General features: G+C 41.4%; 1 protein-coding gene across 1 annotated transcript in view; it reads left to right on the forward strand.

The window, feature by feature from the left end:
* Positions 1 to 29: 29 nt before the first annotated feature.
* The window catches only part of AIFM1 (apoptosis inducing factor mitochondria associated 1), a 33,072-nt gene continuing 12,411 nt past the window's right edge, over positions 30 to 20,690 (forward strand). The window contains exons 1-6 of the mRNA XM_047715926.1: positions 30 to 266; positions 6,898 to 7,040; positions 14,147 to 14,246; positions 15,362 to 15,486; positions 15,612 to 15,742; positions 17,187 to 17,277. Coding sequence (XP_047571882.1) covers positions 161 to 266; positions 6,898 to 7,040; positions 14,147 to 14,246; positions 15,362 to 15,486; positions 15,612 to 15,742; positions 17,187 to 17,277 — 696 coding nt within the window. The 5' untranslated portion in view covers positions 30 to 160. The remainder of the gene's footprint in view (positions 267 to 6,897; positions 7,041 to 14,146; positions 14,247 to 15,361; positions 15,487 to 15,611; positions 15,743 to 17,186; positions 17,278 to 20,690) is intronic.

Below are 20,690 nucleotides of genomic sequence, written 5' to 3' on the forward strand. Positions count from 1 at the left end.
TAACTGGCCAATGCCCTCCCGGAGCTGGAAGGAGGAGCCTGCGTAGAGTGCGTGTGAGGGGACCTGGGGGGTGGAACGGGCTGGGGCCCACGGTGTTTGACCCGTCGGTCGGTCCGTGAGAAGAAAGGCAAGGAGGTGGTACAGAGTACCGGTTGCCGAAATGTTCCGGTGTGGAAGCCTGGCAGCAGGTGCTCTCAAGCAGAAGCTGGCACCCTTGGTGCGGACAGTGTGCGTCCGAGGCCCGAGGCAACGGAACCGGCTCCCAGGTGACTGACCCATTCCGGGCAACCCCAACCTCGCAGACCAAGGGCCTGGGTTCCGTAGGCTCCCTGTGCCTCGTAGTCCTTCCCCCTGCCTCCTTCCCGGGAAAAACTTAACCCACTCACAGCCGCGTGAATTCTGAATTGGCGGGATCCAGACCATGAGTTTCGCAAGCAGTGCCGACCTGACCTTCAAGGGATTTGAACCCAGTAGTCCACTTGAGGCCTTTTCCTGGTAGGGTTTGCTCTTCAGGGGTAACAGAACAGTTGGCTTTCTCATATTGTCCAATATCACCTCCCGGCCACCTCCAGTCTGTCTCTTTAGAGCAATGAGGTCAAGTAGACTTTGTCGTTTACCGATTGCGAGACTTGAAACAAGGCATTTAAGCCCGATGTCTTAGTTCCTTCTGTAAATGAGTATATTACCTGTTCTGCTTCCCAAACTCCAGATGAGATCCATAGATTTGAATGCCCTGTAAAAGAGAAACAGTGCAGTTCAAGTAAGGAGTCAGTCGATTGTGCGCCAGACACCAGGAGAGTGGGCCCAGAATTAAACCAGAAACGTCTGGTCCTTGTAATTCTTGGTGGTCTTTAATGCTTCAACGAAACAGTTTGCAGCACGCATTGTATTTGCTCTCCGTGAAGTTGTTGCACCAGATTTTAGAGCTAGAAGGGATTTTGCGGTGAAGCTCAACCCACTCACTTTATAGATAATAAATGGAGACACAGAGAGGTGAAATTATTTGCCCAAGGTCACATACCTAATTAATGGGTAGAGCAAAGGATAGTTTGCCAGTCTCTGGGCCCCTAATCCATTTGCCACAACTTTACATGCTTCCTAAATTTTGACCTCAGAAGGTTAAGAATGTGTCCAATTCCCCTTTAGCCCACTGTGCATGAGATGTCCATGAACTTAATCTTGAGCATGTCTTGGGCTTGCTCATTTTCAAACTGCACAACTTAATGGGGATAATGAATTATCCACCTGTAGGAGGTGCTGGGTTTTTTAAAATCTATTTTTTAATGACCAGCTGGGGACATTCACATTTGCAATGTCAGAAGTTATCCTTGAGGCCTTTCCAATGTGGAACCACCTTCTGGGTGCTTTAAAAAAATAAAATGTGGAAAAAAAAATAAAATGTGGAAAATACTCCCTTAGAGTGTTTGCAAATGTGCATTTGAACAGTTTTTCCAGTTGCTATGCCTCAAGAAAACGTTTCCTAATTTGTGTATCTGAGGACATACCCTAAAACAAATTGTTCTTGGAACTTAAAAACCTCTGCCTTAGCTTTTAAACTAATACCCCATCTATGGTGTCATCTGTATGGATTTTATGCGTTGAAAATGCATTGAAATGATAGTGCTCTATGTAAGCTGTATAGAAATTTACACAGAAGCTTAGGTAACCTGAAGATTTTCATCCATGCTAGCCTTTCAGACTTTGTGTGCTTATTTTGATTAGAACTCACAACTTTTACCAGCGCTCTGAAGCCTAACCAAAAGTTCTTATGTAAATAAGTATGGATTTTTAAAGTTATCTTGATTTATTAGATATTTGAAGGTGGTTGGTGATATTAGAACTACTGAAAAATACAGACTCAAAATGGTTTTTTCCACTGCATGATTTTGTTTGAAGACAGTCTGCTGTAGAATATATTTTGACTTCTTGACATAACCCATCCATCTCTTTGCATACACTTATTCTTTGTCCTTTGGACATCATATGCCTTTAGAAATGGGCGGGATGGGGTTACAATTCAAAAAGAAATGATTCTGTCATTTTTGGGAACTAACCCTGTTTTGTAGCTTGATTACTAATTGCTTATAATCTAATTTCTTTTTCACATTGTAGCAACTGCCATATGTTTTTGCATAGATAGGGGAGAGGCGCTTTTTGTTTATATGCCATTTCCCCTCCTCTTTTTTCTGCTCCCATCTCTAATTCTTTGTCAGGATGTTAGCAAACTTGACACCCACCTTGAAATGATCTCATCCACATCTGTCAAGCATTGTCAGATTCATTTTCATTATACGCTGCCTTTTGCCTTAAAACCTAATTGTTATTATTTGTTTCCTTACTTTATTTGGATGCTCTGCCTCTTTCCAGAAATGATTGAAGGGGATTGATAGTGACTACTTTATGTCTGCATTGGGCACTGAGGAGCAGATAGGTTAAGTAATAGATATTTTCTGTTCTGTAGTATTTTATTTGGTTTCCAAACATTGTGCTGCCCATGTGATCAAACTGATCACTGACCCCTGACCTGAGGGTCAAATGTTTAAACATTTTTCTCTACTCAGAATCCTTCTCACCTCCCTAAAAAGGAAGCTGGACTCCTCGTGGGCAAGGATCCAGACTCCTGGGAACTGCCAAATGACACTTTTTTTCCAAAGCCTAGAAGCCCCACTTTTTCTGCTGAGGCAAAGCTTTCCAAAAGAAAATCTGTGGCAAGTCAGCCTTTTCTGCATCCAGTTAATAAGTTGTATTTTCTAGATATTTCCTAACATTTTAAGGGAGTTGCTGCATATTGTAACTTTTTTCTAGATCATGTTTCCAAAAGTTACCTGGCCCAGTAAATCAAGTAGAGAGCTGACCCCAAACCTACTGAATGAGAATGTCCTGGAAAGAGCCCTGGGAATTTTTATTTTAACAGGCCCTTGTTGTAATTCTTATGATCAGGCAAGTTTAGAAAATACCGTTCTAAGGCTTAAACAGATTGAGCAACCTTGAGTCTCTAGTGATTTGTATTAAGCCCATTTTCTGATACTCAGAATAATGGCAGCCGTTGTCCCCTCCTATACTGCACGTTACCTGAGACCAAGGATTAGGTCCTGTTTTTGTGTCCTTGGATAGTCTCTGGCACATGATAAGTTCTTAGTAGCTGAACCCTAGTACTTTGAAGGACTTAACTTTGTAGAACACAGTGAGATTGCGTTTTTGTCATCTAAATCATTTTTCTTCTGGTGCCTTTATTCAGAGTGGTTCACACTACACTCTAGTTATTACTACTGTGATTCATCTAAAATAACAGCAAGGGGGGCGCCTGGGTGGCTCAGTGGGTTAAAGCCTCTGCCTCTGGCTCGGGTCATGGTCTCAGGGTCCTGGGATTGAGCCCCGCATCAGGCTGTCTGCTCAGCGGGGAGCCTGTTTCCCTCTCTCTCTCTCTGCCTGCCTCTCTGCCTACTTGTGATCCCTATCTGTCAAATAAATAAATAAAATCTTTAAAAAAATAAATAAAATAACAGCAAGGGTGATGCTAAAGAAAAGTTGGGGAGATGATAAAGGGATATAGTTGCTACATTCCTTATAGAGGTACATAGTTACAGTGGGCAGGTCATGTAGGCTTGTCCTGTCTTGTGTTTTATCCATCTCAAAAACAGTTCGACATTCAGAAAACAAGACTCAAGAGCACATGGACCTCTTAACTATTTGAGAATCCTAGGAGCCTCAACTGTGTGGATGTATTTCTGGAAAAGGCTTTCTGGGAGTATGAAAAAACCCAGGAGATTATGAAATCTACGGAAATGAACTTGCTAATTTAGGTACTATTCTAATGCTAGTCACTAGTGTTTGAGGTTACTAATTCATTATTAAGCAACCTGAAATAAATGAGACCTGACTAAACTTCTTTGCAAAGAATTCTTCAAATGTGCAATCCTTATCATAGAATTGGAAGGAATTTCTGTTTCCTTCCTTCCTTAATTAGCCCAACAAATATGTATCAAGCAAACACCTACTATGTGTTAGGCACTCAATACAGTTATAACAAGAATTGAATCCTTGAGCAATATAGTGAATATAGACAGCAATACTGTATTCTAGTCAGACTTCCCTAGAGACTAGATCTTAATTATTCCAGCCACTAAAAAGAAATGATAATTATGTGATAGAGGTGCTAATTATTGCTACAATGGCAATCATAATATAAATGTGTCAAATTAAAAAAAATTAAATCCCAAGTGTGAGGAAGAAAGTGCCACCTCTCTGTGTGGTCTGACTGTGGAAAATCTAAAGGAGAATCTAAAAGAGACTGGTGCTGTAATGAGAAGTCAAGGAGTGAGTTGGCTTCCCACCTAAGCAAGTGAAAAGACATGTTTAGCCATGATACAAAGTTTTCTAGAATCTTGAAGCAATGGGGGAAAGGTGTAGGAGTAATTTTATGGGTAAAAGAAAACTGGGGGCGGGAGGCAGGGAATATAAACATCCATATAACACTTACCACCTCTTACAAAATTAAAGTCACTTGGTAAGTATGTAAAAATTCAGTGTCTTTTTTTTATTAATTTTTTACTAACATATAATGTATTATTTGCCCCAGGGGTACAGGTCTATGAATCGCCAGGCTTACACACTTCACAGCACTCACCATATCACATACCCTCCCCAATGTCCATAACCCAAAAAAATTTGGTTTCTTAACAATAATAGTATATTACATTTCTTTTCAAGCAGTAGTTTAAATGTTAACCAATTTACTTTTTTAAAAATTAATTTACTTTTAAATGTCTTTTTTTTTTGATAAATCAAGGCAGAAACTGCTGAACTTTCCCAAATCTACACTCAGTTTTATCTGTGAAAAGCGAGCAAAACCAGAATAAACATACTAGTATTACATTAAAACAAAGTTGTTGCATCTGGATTTAGGATCTTCTAGAAATTTTTTGAACTACTTATTTTCAGTAAATAAACTTGGGGGTAGAGGTGGGGGGACACAACTAAATTCATGGAACTAAACCACGTGGGATTTTTTTCTACCCAGTTTCATTTACCAAGCTCTGAAAGTTGACAGTCTCTACTTCTGGTGCTTAATCATTTTATGGGTTTCTGAAAATCAAAAGCTTGCCCAGATCAAGATAAGCTTCTCCATCCTTGCACATTTTCATTTTCATGACTTGTTATTTCCAAATATAAACCATTTGTTTTCATGTGGTGATGAAGGATTCTAAAGCAGGTAAGAAATAAAAGTAGTAAAGAAAAATACATTTTCACTTCTAAGGGTGTAAGTTTATAGTCTCTTTTCTGTAGTTCAGAAATGAAAATAGAACTAAAAATCAGGTTTTTATAACTCATTTGCCACTGAAACCTGACCTAAACTGGACAGAAAGGCTCCTTGTAATCTTTTGTTCATCCCACTCTGAAATTTTTCATGGAGACATTAATGTTTGTGACTGTGGATTGCTGCTTCTTACTGTGCTGGGTGTTATTTACTGTATGGTGTATATACTATATACTTAAAACCAAACAATTCTGAGTTCTGGAATATCCATGTTCCCAAGGATTTCAGGTAAGAGACTGCAGACCTGGTTTGGACCTGTTTTTACTCTTCTGTGCCCTGAAATTGTGAAAGCAAGGGGGAAAGCTCCATATTCCTAATATGAAATGCTACTTCTGTTGCCTATTCTGTTTACCTTTTAATGCCTGGTCAGACCAGGAATCTACCTCTAGACCGTTGGTTCTCAAAGCAGGATAAGCATCACCTGGGAACCTGTTAAAAATGCAAATTCTTGGGCCCCCATTCTAGATATCCTGACTCAGAAACTCTGGGGGTGGGTCTGGCCATCTGTGTTCTAACAAACACTCCAGAGGGTTTCTCATACATGTTCAAGTATTAGAACCACTGCCCTAGATCAGGATTGGCAAATTGTAGCCCACAGGCCAAACCCATGTGCTTTTGTATGCAAGCCCCTTGAGCTAAGATTGGTTTTTACATTTTTTTTAAGTGGGTGAAAAAAAATAAAAATAACTTTTGAGACACATGAAAATTATTTAAACTCCACATTTTGGTGCCCATAAAGTTTTACTAGAAGACAGCCATGCCCGTTCATTTATAAATTGTCTGTGGCTGCTTTTGCACATCAGCAGAGACCATATGGCCTGAAAAGCTGAAAATATTTACTATCTGCTCCTCTACAGAAAGAGTTTGCAAACCCCTGCTCTAAGTCATAATCAACATGAGGAGTATCATAAGCAGAGAAGGTAGTACTGAGACCTTCCTTCATTTCCATGTGTGAGAGTTGTTCTAATCATCAGAAATTCTTTAGTTCTTTGGAAAAGATAAATCCACTTAAATTTTTTTTTTAAATGTTGTGCTTTAGCATTTCTATCTTCCAGGATATGTTAGCTTTCATGAAAGACTGAACTGTGTCCTGGTTAGGTTGTGTTGCAGGGTTTTACTATTTTGTGCAAGGTTTGAGCCAGCTCTTTAAATTACCCCTTACATGGTGGTTATAATGCCCCCAGGTGGTCTGTAGTTAACTTTTTGTATCTGTTCAGCCATCTCTCTGTGATTACTTCATTTATGGTGAGGATGTGAAGAGAGAAGTGTTCTGATAAACTGCCCATTTGTTTTTCATTATCTTTTCTGGGAAGCTGTGCATTTCCTCCCATTAAATTATATTATACATTAAATTATACTCCTATTAAAAACTCCCAACAATTAAAGTGTGTGGAATCTGATATCTGCAGTTATTTGTACAGTTTTGATTACTTTTTTTCTTAGTCATTTAAACGTGAACATCATGCAGCCCGGTGGGCAGTAAGTCTTTACGTGTACAATGCAATGCCCTCTAGTCATAAACATGTATTAACTATTTTATTTCTGTATGTGTGTGTGTCTTAATAAATTGTGTTCCTTAGGCAACTTGTTCCAGCGATGGCATGTTCCTCTAGAACTCCAGCTGACAAGACAAATGGCTAGCTCTGGTGCATCAGGGGGCAAAATCGATAATTCTGTGTTAGTCCTTATTGTGGGCTTATCAACAATAGGAGCTGGTGCATATGTAAGTAGAAAAGCGGCTTGTGTAAAGAAGCTGCCAAACAGCTCCCATTAGTAGACTCAGTACTACTCTGCTTTAAAACTTCTGCAACTAATTCCCCTTTCTCCTTTTGGAAAAATTTCCAAAAGCCTTCTTTAAAGTGCCTACTGTCTAATAATCCTGTGAGAGCCAATTTGGGAATGACTGAAATTTAATCTCCTGTTGGTTAGCTTTGCTCTTTTCACTTGTCTTTTTACTCATTACTTGGAAGCCACTGTGTTTTCTTAGATTTGACTAATCCACAAAATTGTTACCTTTTTCTCTTGGATATGACATACTAACCTGTGAATAGGTGAGAATTCATTGCAGCTCCTTAGCACAATATTTGATTTCGCCCCATTCATTAAATATTTTATTTTTTCCTCAGCTTGGGATAGACATTAAACAACAATAACAACAGCTTTCAGTCCAAAATATTAAGTCTTCCTAAAAGAAAAGCCATCCCTGAATCTCACCCAAAGAATCTCCCCCAAAGGCTAAATTATAGAAGTTGGCCTAGTATCTCCAATTTTAGAATGGAATCTGTGTGAGGTGAGAAATACGGTTTTAAATGCTATGTAATATTAACACAGTTATATCTCCTTAAATGAACTCTGAGCAGCTTAGTTGGTCACAGAGGAATTACTCTGTGGTGCTCTTTTTTTTTTTTTAACTTAGCAGGGTTTACCGTGACTAAGCAGATCAGTCTAAAGTTGGAGCATGTAAGGTTGAGTGAACCAACTTAGATAACACCTAATAACACCCTTGATCGAAAGAAGCTGTTTGTTTCACTCCCCAAGAGCAAATGGTTGGATGCCATTATAATTTTAGTTCTTTCCACATTGGTAAGACGGTGAAATTGTCTCGTTCCTTGGTCACTAGGTTGTAAAACAGGGAGGTGAAAACGACTTGAAGTTACGTAGATTGTCATTCCCTCACCTGACTCCAAATGCACAAAGAGACAGTTTTTGCCCGTTGTGAATCAGCCCAGAGTAAGCAGGTGAGCTCTGTCCACTAACAGACTCTGGGGAAGTACACATCCTCCTGCAGTCCTGGAGCAGCACTTTTTTCTTTTGTAGCACAGGGTAACCAAAAATGCTTCCCTGCCTTTGTGTTGAATGTTTCTTCATTAATACTTAGTGCTTTTTCTATTTCCTTTTGTTTCTTTCTTGGCCTTATCTTTACCTACAGTTGTGCAGTGTCATCATCTAGGATCCCCTTCTAGATCACTAGCGTCTACAGGTGCTTCTGTGAAAGATGGCAGCAGCCTAGTATACTTCTTAATTGTAGGAGCAACAGTCACTGGGGCAGGAGTTTATTATGTAAGATGCTTACACTAACATATATTTCGGGGTAGGGTGGGTGAGACCATGGCACTAATGAAAACTTGATCCATTAGAATACAACGAAATATTCACAGCATGTGCTTTCTAAGTATTTATTAAAGGGACATTGTCAGTCACTAGGAAGCCCTCAAACCTCATCTTTGAAACTGTTGGAAGTCCTAACAGATATATGTAAAGCCATACATTTAATGATTATTTTTAAATCCTCATCATTAACCCTTCCTTTGAAACTTTTACCGAGTTCATAATTCTTTTTAAGATGCTAAATTATATTGTGCTCTAGTGCTGCATACCTAACAAGATAGTCTCAATACCATCCATTTTGGATCCTTTTAGGTAAAATGTCATTTTTGTGTTTTGTCAGAAACAATCAACCCTGCTTTTATTGTGAAAAGGCATTTTATTGAATGCTTCTGAGGAGGTCCAAAAAGCCACAGAATGCAGTATTCTCCCCCACCCACCCCCAGCCTCTGTTTCAAAGTAAATTCATTTGGCAGTGTCCCTTTTGTAATCTCTAATTTGGTCAAACTAGTGGCTGAAGTGGTACAAGCTAACACATTCGTGTAGACTGCCTTGGTAAATGCCTCTCATTCATAATTTAGATACTACCCTCCGAGCCTTACTGCTTCCATCTCCTAGCTCTCGACTTTTGCCATCAGTTCCACCTCATTCATTCAAAAATACATATAAAGTGTTTGCATCTGATACATTTGTAACAGCTGAAACCTATTAAACCTCTGGTTTATGTTGCTGTACCAGAGTTGGATGGCCTTCACAGAGCTGGCCAGGCAAATCTCTTGATGCCAGGGCCACAAGACACTGTTGCTTTCTTCCACCTTGGAAAGATCTACAAAGCACAAGTTCCTCTCAAGCCATTCACTTAAATGCCTCATTGCCCTCTGTGTTTATCCAACACTGGTAATAGTAAAGCTACTAGATTATAGTGGTTTCAGGTTAAATGATAAGCTTTTGTCTACCTACAACGGTTACTGAACTATTCTGTAAAGTTTTATATTGGGTTTTAAGTTGTTTCAAATGTGATCTGAGGTAGCTTAGGTTTTTAATCCTCTGAAATTGGTCGTAGTCTCACAAGAACCGTTAAAACTGTGGAGTTCAGATTTGATGACATGTGGCTTTAAGCTATTTAGTATTTGTTAGCCTGCTCTGACTGCCATAACAAAATAGCACAGATTGGGTGGCTTAAACAACAGAAATGTATTTTCTCACACTCTGGACACTTGGAAGTCCAAGATCAGGCTGCCAGCATGGTCAGGTTCTGGTAGGAGCTCTCTCCCTGGCTTGACCACCTTCTCCTATGTCCTCACACAGGAAAGAGAGAAAGAGGGAGAGCATGAGCTCTGGAGTCTCTTATTCTTTTTTTTTTTTTTTAATTTTTAAAATTTATTTGACAGAGAGAGAGAGATCACAAGTAGGCAGAGGCAGGTGGAGAGGGGGGAAGCAGGCTCCCCGCTGAGCAGAGAGCCCGATGCGGGACTCGATCCCAGGACCCCGAGATCATGACCTGAGCCGAAGGCAGAGGCTTAACCCACTGAGCCACCCAGGTGCCCCTGGAGTCTCTTATTCTTATAAGGGCACCAGCCCTATCGGATTAAGCCCTCCACTTATTTAACTTTTATCACCTCCCTAATGCCCCATCTGCAGATACCATCACATTGGGACTTAGGACTTTGACCTGTGAATTGGAGGGGGACACAGACATTCAGTCCACAGTGGTGTTCCTTCATAACCTTTCTCTCTCACATGAGGAAGTGGTCCTTATTTGAGTACAAATACTACTTTAGCGACTCCTGAGTTGGGAGCTCTTTGCCACTACCACCACCCCCAACCCTCCCAAACTACAAGAGCAGAACTAAGGAACAAGGGAAATTTTTCTGAAATGTTTGCTCCGGGTCTGTACTTTTTTTTAAAGACTTTATTTGTTTATTTGAAAGAGAGTGAGTGAGAGAGAGCACAAGCAGGGGAAGAAGCAAAGGGAGAGGGATAAGCAGACTCCCAGCGTGGGACTCCATCCCAGAACCCTGGGATCATGACCTGAGCCAAAGGCAGACATTTAAGTAACTGAGCCACCCAGGTGCCCCTAGATTTTTATTTACTTATTTGAGAGAGAGAGGGAGAGAGAATGCAAGCAGTGGGGAGGGGAGAGGGAGAAGCAGACTCCCCACTGAGCAGGGAGCAGGACACAGGACTCTGGATCATGACCTGAGCCAAAGGCAGACCCTTAACCAACTGAGCCACCCATACGCCCCTGTGGTCTGTACTTTAAACGAGTGGTTTTTATGTTTTTTACCATAGTTCACAGAAAATTATGTTTTATCTGGCAACCCGTTAAATAACTATAAATATATAAAACTCAAAATTCAAAAATAACACTTAGTAGGTATGATATACGTTGATAGTTTTATTCGTGTTTTTTTTTAAAGATTTTATTTATTTATTTGACAGGTAGAGATCACAAGTAGGCAGAGAGGCAGGTGGGGGGGGTGAAGCAGGCTCCCTGCTGAGCAGAGAGCCCGATGTGGGGCTCCATCCCAGGACCCTGAGATCATGACCTGAGCTGAAGGCAGAGGCCCCAACCCACTGAGCCACCCAGGCGCCCCTCATTAGTGTTTTTTTAATGCTGATTATAGCCTTACTTAATTGATTTTACAGTCCCTAATGGGTTGCAACCTCAATTTGAAAAGCACTGATCTGAACAGCACTTCTTTGGCTTAGGCTGCAAATAGGAACTCCTGATTGGCGTGGATGTGGGCATTCCTCCTCATCTTGCTTGTGACTTTCTCTAGGATTATAGACAGATATGATCTCAGTCCTATTATTTGTCAGTGAGCAGAACCTAAGTGGCCTTTAGACTATTTTTTAAAGATATTATTTATTTATTTGACAAAGATCACAAATAGGCATAGAGGCAGGCAGGGGGTGGGGGGAAACAGGCTCCCTGCTGAGCAGAGAGCCCAATGCGGGGCTCCATCCCAGGATGTCGATGCTGGGATCATGACCTGAGCTGAACGCAGAGGCTTTAGACTATTTAATGAGATTTAGTATTGGGGCCCTTTGCCCAACTTGTTCAACTGGTGGTTCAACTGGTAAAATCATATTGCCTCATTAAATGACTTTTTTCCTTTCAGATTTCTTGAAGGGAAATAAACACCACCATATTACTCTGTTAGAAAAGTTGTCTCCAGTGATATTTTTCACAGATTTGTAGTTTTTCTTAATCCAACATGTATTCATATCACTAATTCGAAATCTGTGCAAACTTGGAATACAGTAACACTTGGGGGGAAAAGTAACTTTTTATTTAGTATGTTTATAAACATTTTTGTATCAGAATATTTACTTAAAAACTAGATATATAAACATATATGTATATAAATATATAACAACCCTCATTTTTGTCCTTTCTCCATTAAACCTCAAGATATTTGGTGTGTGTGTGTATACACATACATATACATATACATCTGCTCTACTCACATGTGAAGCTCTTGGGTCTAGCTTTTTTTATCTCTCTCTAGAGATAGAGATCTAGATTATCTCCAGATAAATCTAGGGATCTAGATTTTTTGATATCTCTCTCCCATCTGAACATGACCCCAGTTTATTTCTCAGTTCACTCATGTTGACTAGCTTAAGCCATCTTTTTAGGTAAAATTCCATTTCTTTTTTTTTTAAGATATTTTTTATTTATTTGACAGAGAGAGAGGTCACAAGTAGTCAGAGAGGCAGGCAGAGAGAGAGGAGGAAGCAGGCTCCCTGCTGAGCAGAGAGCCCGATGTGGGGCTCGATCCCAGAACCCCGGGATCATGACCTGAGCCGAAGGCAGAGGCTTTAACCCACTGAGCCACCCAGGCGCCCCTAAAATTCCATTTCTTAAAAGAAATTTTTTTTTAGGTGTGGGTAAATACTGGAATCGTGTATAGTTTCTGATGGCAAGGTAAAAACTTTTTTCCTGAAATTGATGTCAGTTGAATTCAGTTTATTAATGTGATGAATTTAGTGGTGAATTCACGGAATAGCCATTCACTTTCAATATACTGTACTTAATTTTCTAACCCATTCATACCATATGTTAGATATTTCTAGGCTGAAAACTGTTAAGTCCTCATCTTAGGGTCCAGTTTCCTCATTACAGCCCACTGCTTAATGTGCTGCTCTGTAAAGGGCTCATAGAAATATTCTTCAGGGGTGCCTAGGTGGCTCAGTCAGGTAAGTGTCTGCCTCTGGCTCAGGTCATGATCCCAGGGTCCTGGGATTGAGCCCCACATCAGGGTCCCTGCTCCATGGGGAGCCTGCTTCTCCCTCTCCCTCTGCCTCTCCCCCTGTTTGTGTTTGCTCCCTCTCTGTCAAATAAATAATAAGTGAAATCTTTAAAAAAATATTCTTCAGACATGTTTTGTGACACTTCTGATGTCCTTACTTTCTCCTCCAATTAGTTAATGACCTGTGATTTCAGTTAACATCAGTTATTTAAATTTTCATCTTGTTGAGCCTTTGGGGTACAAAAGAGCAGAAGTAATTAAAACAAGTCATTCTTGCCTGCTCTTTTTAAAATCTCCAATAAACTCAAACACTGTAGGTTAAATAAAAATAGTCATAATGCTAATAGACCCTTCTTCAAGTTGAACAGCTAGGGAAGATACAGATTTGAAATAGGTGATTAAGCAAGGTGTTTGACTCTTGGCAAATATCTAAGTGTCAAAAGCAAGATAGACCATTGAGGGAAAGAGGAGTTACTCTGTAAGACTAGGAAAACAGGTGTCATGTTTCAGGGCATTAGCAGAGTAGCCAGCAAAACTTGAGACGTCTACCAAGAACATATAATGTCCCAGAACTGTATAACTTGGTTTCACAGCTAGTATCCACCATAGTCCAAAACCCCTTTTACAAAATTTTAACCCTGGGGCTCCTGGATGGCTCAGTCGGTCAAGTCTTTGACTCCAGTGCAGGTCATGGTCTCAGGGTTCTGGAACTGAGTCCCACATTGGGCTCCCTGCTCAGCAGGGAGTCTGCTTCTCCCTCCCCCTCTGCCACTCCCCCAACCCTGCTCATGCTATCTCTCTCTCTCTTAAAAATAAATAAGTAAAACCATTAAAAATAATAAAGTTTATCCCTTTATCCTTCTAGTATAAAATAATTTTTTTAAAAACAAAGATTAGGGGCGCCTGGGTGGCTCAGTGGGTTAAGCCGCTGCCTTCGGCTCAGGTCATGATCTCAGGGTCCTGGGATCGAGTCCCGCATCGGGCTCTCTGCTCAGCAGGAAGCCTGCTTCCCTCTCTCTCTCTCTCTGCCTGCTTCTCTGCCTACTTGTGATCTCTGTCAAATAAATAAATAAAATCTTTAAAAAAAAAATAAAATAAAAACAAAGATTAAAAAAAGATGGTAAAGACTGTTTAAGAGGGGAGGAAAGTCATTCAGGTATTCATGAATATACATTTGTTGATTTTCTTTTTTTCTTTAGCTGTACCTTCAGACTTAAATATAAGGAAAATTCTTTACATAGCTCCTAAGGAAATTTGAAGCTGGAACCTTTTCTTCTGCATGCCTATGTTCTTTCTAGGCCAAGTGTGTACATACCCACTATTTTTTTTTTCTTGAGAAAATAATTTTAACATAGAACTTAAACTTCATCTAGACAAAAGCTTCTCATTTAATTAAAAAATAATGATACTACTTATGGTATAAGCTAGATTTATGATGACATTTTCTCCATGTTTGGATCTGCAGGCCTACAGGACTATAAAAGATGATCAAAAAAGATATGATGAAAGAATGTCAGGGTTAGGGCTGACACCAGAAGAGAAACAGAAAAGGGCCACATCACCTGGTGAGTACTATTTGAGACTCAATATATGAAGGGCAAGTTAAAAACAGTTTGGGAGCTGTGCTTTACAGATGTCTTACAGACGTGACAACACTCTGAGATTGTACGTTTCCAGAAACTGGAATTACCCCAGACCTGGGAGCAATTTGTTAAGGTATTTGACTGGAATTTGAGTTTGAGAATAGTCCCTAATGATGATTGTGATTGGTTGTTTTTTTTTTATATTAGACTCTTAAAAGGCAAGTTTTAAACTCAGAAGACAAGATTGGTGAGGAAAGTTATTGGAAAAGACATAAAGGCCCTTTTTTTTTTTCAATGAGAAAATTCTTTTGGTCTGTTTTTTTCCCCTTTAGAGTCTTTGGAGTTTTCAAGTTGTTAAAGATAAATTTGTTTTCCTAAAGCATATAGCACTGGCCGTCACTTCTATCCCCATAACTGGCTTGATTTTTCAGAGAGGAATGTTTTAATCCCTTAATAAGCCCCACAACTCTGCACGGGTGATTTATGTTGCTTTCTTCAAAACACGTCCTGTTTCTTAAACATTGTGTAATAATCCCCAATTGACCTGTTGGGTTCCCCCCCCCTTTACTGCTAACAAAAGGTGAAACTGAAGTTGATATTTTCCTATTGGTCATTAGAAAGTTAATGGGAAGAGGGGAAGCTTTCTGATACATGCTTTCTGATGTATTTTAGAAATAGCTAGACATTTAAGCTAGGTTGTAGTTCTGACAGACATAATGGATGAATGATGTTGGCCAAATCATTCACCTCTTTGGGGGGTATTTTTCACTTACGAAATGAAAAAGATACTTGCTTTTCTTGTCCCATCAGGCTGCTGTGAAGTTTGTCAAGATTAATGTAGGTACAGTGTTTGCTACCTCTATGTGTAGGATTGAAACAAGTGCAAGGTGATTTTTTTTTTTTTTCTTAATAGTGGCCAGGAGAGGCGCCTGGCTGACTGGCTCAGTTGGAGGAGCCTGCGACTCTTGATCTTGGGGTCAGGAGTTGAAGCCCCATGTTGGGTGTAGAGATGACTAAATAAATAAATAAACTAAATAGTGGCAAGGAGTCATCTGCGATTTTCAGAAAATTCATCCTGTCTGGTGTGTTGCTTACAGCTCCAGAAGGAGAACCAGTTCCTCAAGTCAGGGTACCAAGTCACGTTCCATTCCTGCTTATCGGGGGAGGCACCGCTGCTTTTGCTGCAGCCAGATCCATCCGGGCCCGGGATCCTGGGGCCAGGGTAAGGCACACACTCTTCTGCTTGACATGGAGGGTAGTCTGCTAGCACTTAGCCAGGGGCAGCGCTTTCACATCCGCCTCTTAAATGATTCCGCTGTGATGAGTATCATTATTTTCTATCCCAAGGTCCTGATTGTGTCTGAAGATCCTGAGCTGCCGTACATGCGACCTCCTCTTTCAAAAGAACTATGGTTTTCAGACGATCCGAATGTCACAAAGACGCTGCGATTCAGACAGTGGAATGGAAAAGAGAGAAGGTGCGTTCGCTTCTGTAAAATGGGCCTGACCGGCACCTTGAACAAAGCACAGGGCATTGGTCAGGAGTCTGCACAGACCATGTGTGGCGCATAGGAGAGCTGCCTTGGCTGCACACCAGAGTCCACTGTGGTGCACACTCGGCACAGCATAGAGGCAGCAGGCTCCCGTGCAGGCGTCCTGGATCCTGTTACCCGATCTGCCGACAAGTGCAGCTGTAAGGTTGGCCTCTGCAGGTCTAATGTGCCTATTTCCAGGACCTTTCTGTTAGACTTCTGCCATGAAGATCGGCTTGGCTGTGTTGTCACTTCCTTACGTTACATTTGCCGAGGCGTCTCCAGTAAAAGCAAAAAACAAGATACTGTTCTCTGGCATTTTCCTTGACACTCTAGCAGGCATGCAGAATTGTGGTAGTAGAGCGATAACACCATTGGGAAGAGCCTCTTTATTAAAATGTTTGCCTGAAAGACTTGGAAAGATGGGTCCAGAAACCTTCTCCCTCTATAGGACTCCATGAATCTCTTGACTCCAGTACCATGTTTTTGGGTTCCAGTTTTTTTCTTACTAGTGATCCCTTTGATACCGGACTAAGTTTTACAGATCTACCCACCTTCCTCACCCCCATTATCATGTTCTATTCTCAAGCAGGATGCGTACTGTCAATTATGTTAGCCATCCCTTAATTAGTATCTCACAACTAATGTGTGCTCTTTGAGGCAAAGTCCTCTCAGGAGCTAGACCTAGCTATCCTTTCACCAGCACCATTCCGAACAACTCATTTAGGTGGATGTGTGAATACCAGCTCCCTGGGTGGTGTTCTTTTCTAATTTGGGGTGGGGGTTTGTTATTTTCTTTCAGATTTATTTAAGAAAAAGAGAGTGTGCAGTGGACAGAGGGGCAGGTGAGAGAGAGAATCTCAAGCAGACTCTGTGCTGAGCACAGAGCCTGACACAAGGCTTGATCTCATGATTCTGAGATCATGACCTGAGCCGAAAACAGTAGTCAGACACTCAACCAGCTGAGCCACCCAGGTGCCCTTTCTTGTTCTAATTTTGAACCTAAATCCAGAGCAGGGTTTCTCAACCTTGGTGCTGTCGGCATTTAGGGCTGGATAATTCTTTGTTGTGGGGGCTGCTCTGTGCATTGTAGGATGTTTCATAGATAGCATCCTTGGTCTCTACCCACTAGATACCAGAAGACTCCCTCCCCTTAAGCTGTTACAGTCAGAAGTGTCTCTAGACATTGCCAGATTGTCCCCAGGTGAGAACCACTAGCCTAAAATACCTCTGTGTAAATAAGTCATGACCAAGATTTAGTGGGCTTGGAAACTTACTCTGCAAAATGTTCCTAAAAGTTTTCATGATTGAAACAACTTTACTAAAGCTATGGGAGAAGTTGATGGCAGTTCCAGGTGTTTATGGTATTTTCTCCCTCTTCTCTGTACAGCATATATTTCCAGCCACCTTCTTTCTATGTCTCTGCTCAGGACCTGCCTCATATTGAGAATGGTGGTGTGGCTGTCCTCACTGGGAAGAAGGTGAGCTAGTAAGCCGTTTCCCTTGTCAAACTCCATGTGGGCCACAAGAATGGAGGCTTGTATTCCCACTACCATTTATGTCTGTCCTGCCATTGTAGTTCATTAAAGAAAAATCGAGTCATTTTAGATTTGCTCTTGCCTGTCTTCACTGCTTATTTTTTTCTTCCTGGGGGAAGCACTAATCTCAAAGCCTAGAGTAGCATGTCAACTAAACTTTCCCAGGGAAGTCAAACCACTGGGGTCATTGACCCTGAACCTGTTCCTTCTCCAGATTTGCTCCTCTGCCCTTCCTTTGTCTTCCTATTTTCCACACTAACATTTCTTTGGGATTATTGATGACAAGAGATTGACAGCGGTATATTATTCAGGGTAGTAAAATAATTTAGGCATTATGTCAGCACGGGAAATATCGTTAGACTTTACAAAAGTGAATGCCTGAGTAATGGGGGCAGTTACTGGAGGGCATTTGTGGGGTCCAAGGTGGGTTTTGTTTTGCTGTGGTATGTTTCATTTTTGTTAATGGGAGGTGCTAGAGTGTATTTGTAAACTAATGGCGGCGTTCCGGTGGAGAGGGAAGGGTTATCAGAAGGAGTAAAGTCCAGAGTAGATGGGATCCAGAGCACAAGTAGAGGAATTGACCTTTGCTAGGCATAAGCCTGCTTCTTCTATAAGGAGACATAGGCAGATGAGGTAGATATAGGTTTATGGATAAGCTGGTAATGAGACGTTAGGTATTAAGTATGCTCTGTGTGTGAATAACACACAGGCCCTGCCCTCTAGGGCCTAACAGTATTTAAGCAAAAACGAACAGATAATCATAACACATAGATATGGAGTAAAAAAGATGGGCACAGTGTATTGTGGGAATTACTGGGAAACAAGCCCGGTATAGAGGTGATTTCAGGGAAGGCTTCCTGGAGGATGAGGTCTTATAGGATGGAAAATTGTATGGAATGACGAAGAATTCACCAGTGGTAAGTGAAGCGAACTCAAGTCGAAAACAGCATAAGCAAAGATATGGGGGTATGAAAAAGCACCTTTGGTGTAGAGAAACAAGCAGCTAGCTACTGACAGAGCAGAAAGTATAAGCTAAAGAATGGCAAAAGATGAAACTGAGAAGTTATGCTGGGGCCTGACTGTGGAGAGCTCTCTTGTATAGAAGAGCTTGACCTTTACTTCATGGGCACTGAGGGTCTCTTGCATTTTAAACATGGTTATAAAACAGACTGAATTTTAAGTAATCCTTCTTTTGCTTCTGAGGAGGATGGACCAGACTAGAGGTAGACCATTTTGAAGACATTGTAATAATCTAGGCGAGAGATGATAGAGCCCAAATTAGGGCAGTAGTAGCGGTGGTGGCGGTGGTGACGGTGATGGCGCTGATGATGTAGCAGTAGCAGTAAACATAATTTTAAAATGCTTTACAGATATTATCTCATTTTCTCATAATAATCTTATCAGGTAGGTACTATAATTATTGTCATTTTATAGAGAAAGAAATTGAGAATAAAAAGAGGTAACTGTGGGCCACCTGGGTGGTTCAGTCAGTTTAGTGTTAGACTCTTGATCTCAGCCCTGGTTGTGATCTCAGGGTTGTGAGTTCAGGCCCCACACTGGGGTCCATGCAGGGCCTGGAGCTTACTTTAAAAAAAAAAATGGTCAACTAACTTGCCTATGATTATATAGCTAATATGTCGGGGAGAAAGATTTTGAGCCCAAATCTGTCTGACTCCAGAATTCTGACTCCAGAGCCCAAGCTCTTAATAACACCATTGTGTAGTTTCCTGATAGGTGACAGAGTGGGAGACAGACCAGAGACATGCTTAGAAGGCAGCCTCGATGAGGCTTGGTGATAGATTGAAGGTGGAACATGAGGGAGAGGGAGGAGGCAATGATGCCTTTCTGATTTCCGGCTTGTATAGTAGGTGGTGGTATAGCCCCAGCTGAGAGAGAAGTTAGAAGACGAAGACCTCATTTAAGGGGGAAAGAAAACTTAGTTTTGGACTGTTAAGTGTGAAATGGAATATATTTGTGGAGATGGCCTGTGAGTTGGATAGTTGACTGTGATGCTTAGAGGAGGGATCTGGGCTCAGAGATCCGGGAATGTGTAGGAGTTAAAACCATGAGAGTGGGTGAGGCCATCTGTGGAGAACTTTGCAGTCAGAGGGGAGTGGGACAAGGATGGAACCCTGGGGAACCCAACTTTTAGGAGGGAGGCTGAAGACGAGACCACAGAGGAACTAGGAAAGAAGTTGAAGAGAAAGCCCAGGACAGGGGCTGAGCGAGGTTGGAGAGAGTTTCAAGAATGATCACATCCTCCTTCTTGTAGCAAACGGGTGTGGCAGGGAAAAAAAAAACTGTACAATGAGCCATATAGACTTGGTGACTCAGATGTCATCGTGAAGTCAGAAAAGAGGATAAAGGACTCCTTCAAAAAGTTTAAATGAGAAAAGGGAGACACCAATTGGTAGGAGCTCGAGGAGGATGTAGAGTCAGAAGTGGGACTCTGAGGACAGGACAGACCAAAAGCGAAGTCCTCAGATGTCAGCAGAGAAGCGGGGGATGAGAGGTAACTACCAGGAGATGGTTCTGGGCAAGAAAGGAAGGGAATGGGGTTCAGGCACAGAAAGGATACCTCATCCCAGAACCTGGAAGGAAGGAAGTAAAGTTTTTCTTCCAGAGGTTGGGAGGTGGGAAGCCGAGGAAGATCACATCTAATAGCTTCACTTGTTCTTGCAATAAACTAGGGTACCAGGTGGTTGGTTATTTGAGAGAACAGTGTGATGGTTGAGTTAGTGGGGTTGGGTTGAAGAGATAGCTTACCCAAGGACAAACCAGAGGCTAAAGAAGCTACTCACCCATCCAGTCAGTTCATGTCATTGCCTCCAGAAAGCTCAGTGGAGGGCCCTGTCACATGTTTGTAGAGTTACCCGTACTGCCCTTATCAGAGCATTTCTCCCTCTTGATTGTATATGTTAAATGGTCTGCCTTGGCTACTAGACTCTGGAGACAGGGAAGGTATCTGTTTTTCTCACCATCATGTCCCCAACACTTAGCACAGTCCCTGATGTGGTAGGTGTTTAATAAGTATGTCTTGAACTAATGGTCTCGCAGCCAGGAGAGAGGAGAGCAGAGACTGGATCTCTAGTCTCTCTAACTCCAGATCTCAAGCTCCTCACCATAAGAAAGAGGAGCGTGTGAGGAAATTAGAGGCGGTAGCAGGAGAACAGTTTGGGTGGTCTAGCATGGGCCCAGGTTGATTGGAATGGAACAGCCCACTGGGTAAGCAGAGAAAATCAAAAGCAAGGATGGGTGACAGCGGGACTGGAAAAAAAGCTGGAAGAATGGAAAATTGTGACCCCCAAAATGGGAAATTCAAGGTAGAAATAGAGCTTTAAGGGATGGGATCCCGG

Source organism: Lutra lutra, chromosome X (assembly GCF_902655055.1).
Source record: "Lutra lutra chromosome X, mLutLut1.2, whole genome shotgun sequence".
NCBI classification, from domain to species: Eukaryota; Metazoa; Chordata; class Mammalia; order Carnivora; family Mustelidae; genus Lutra; species Lutra lutra.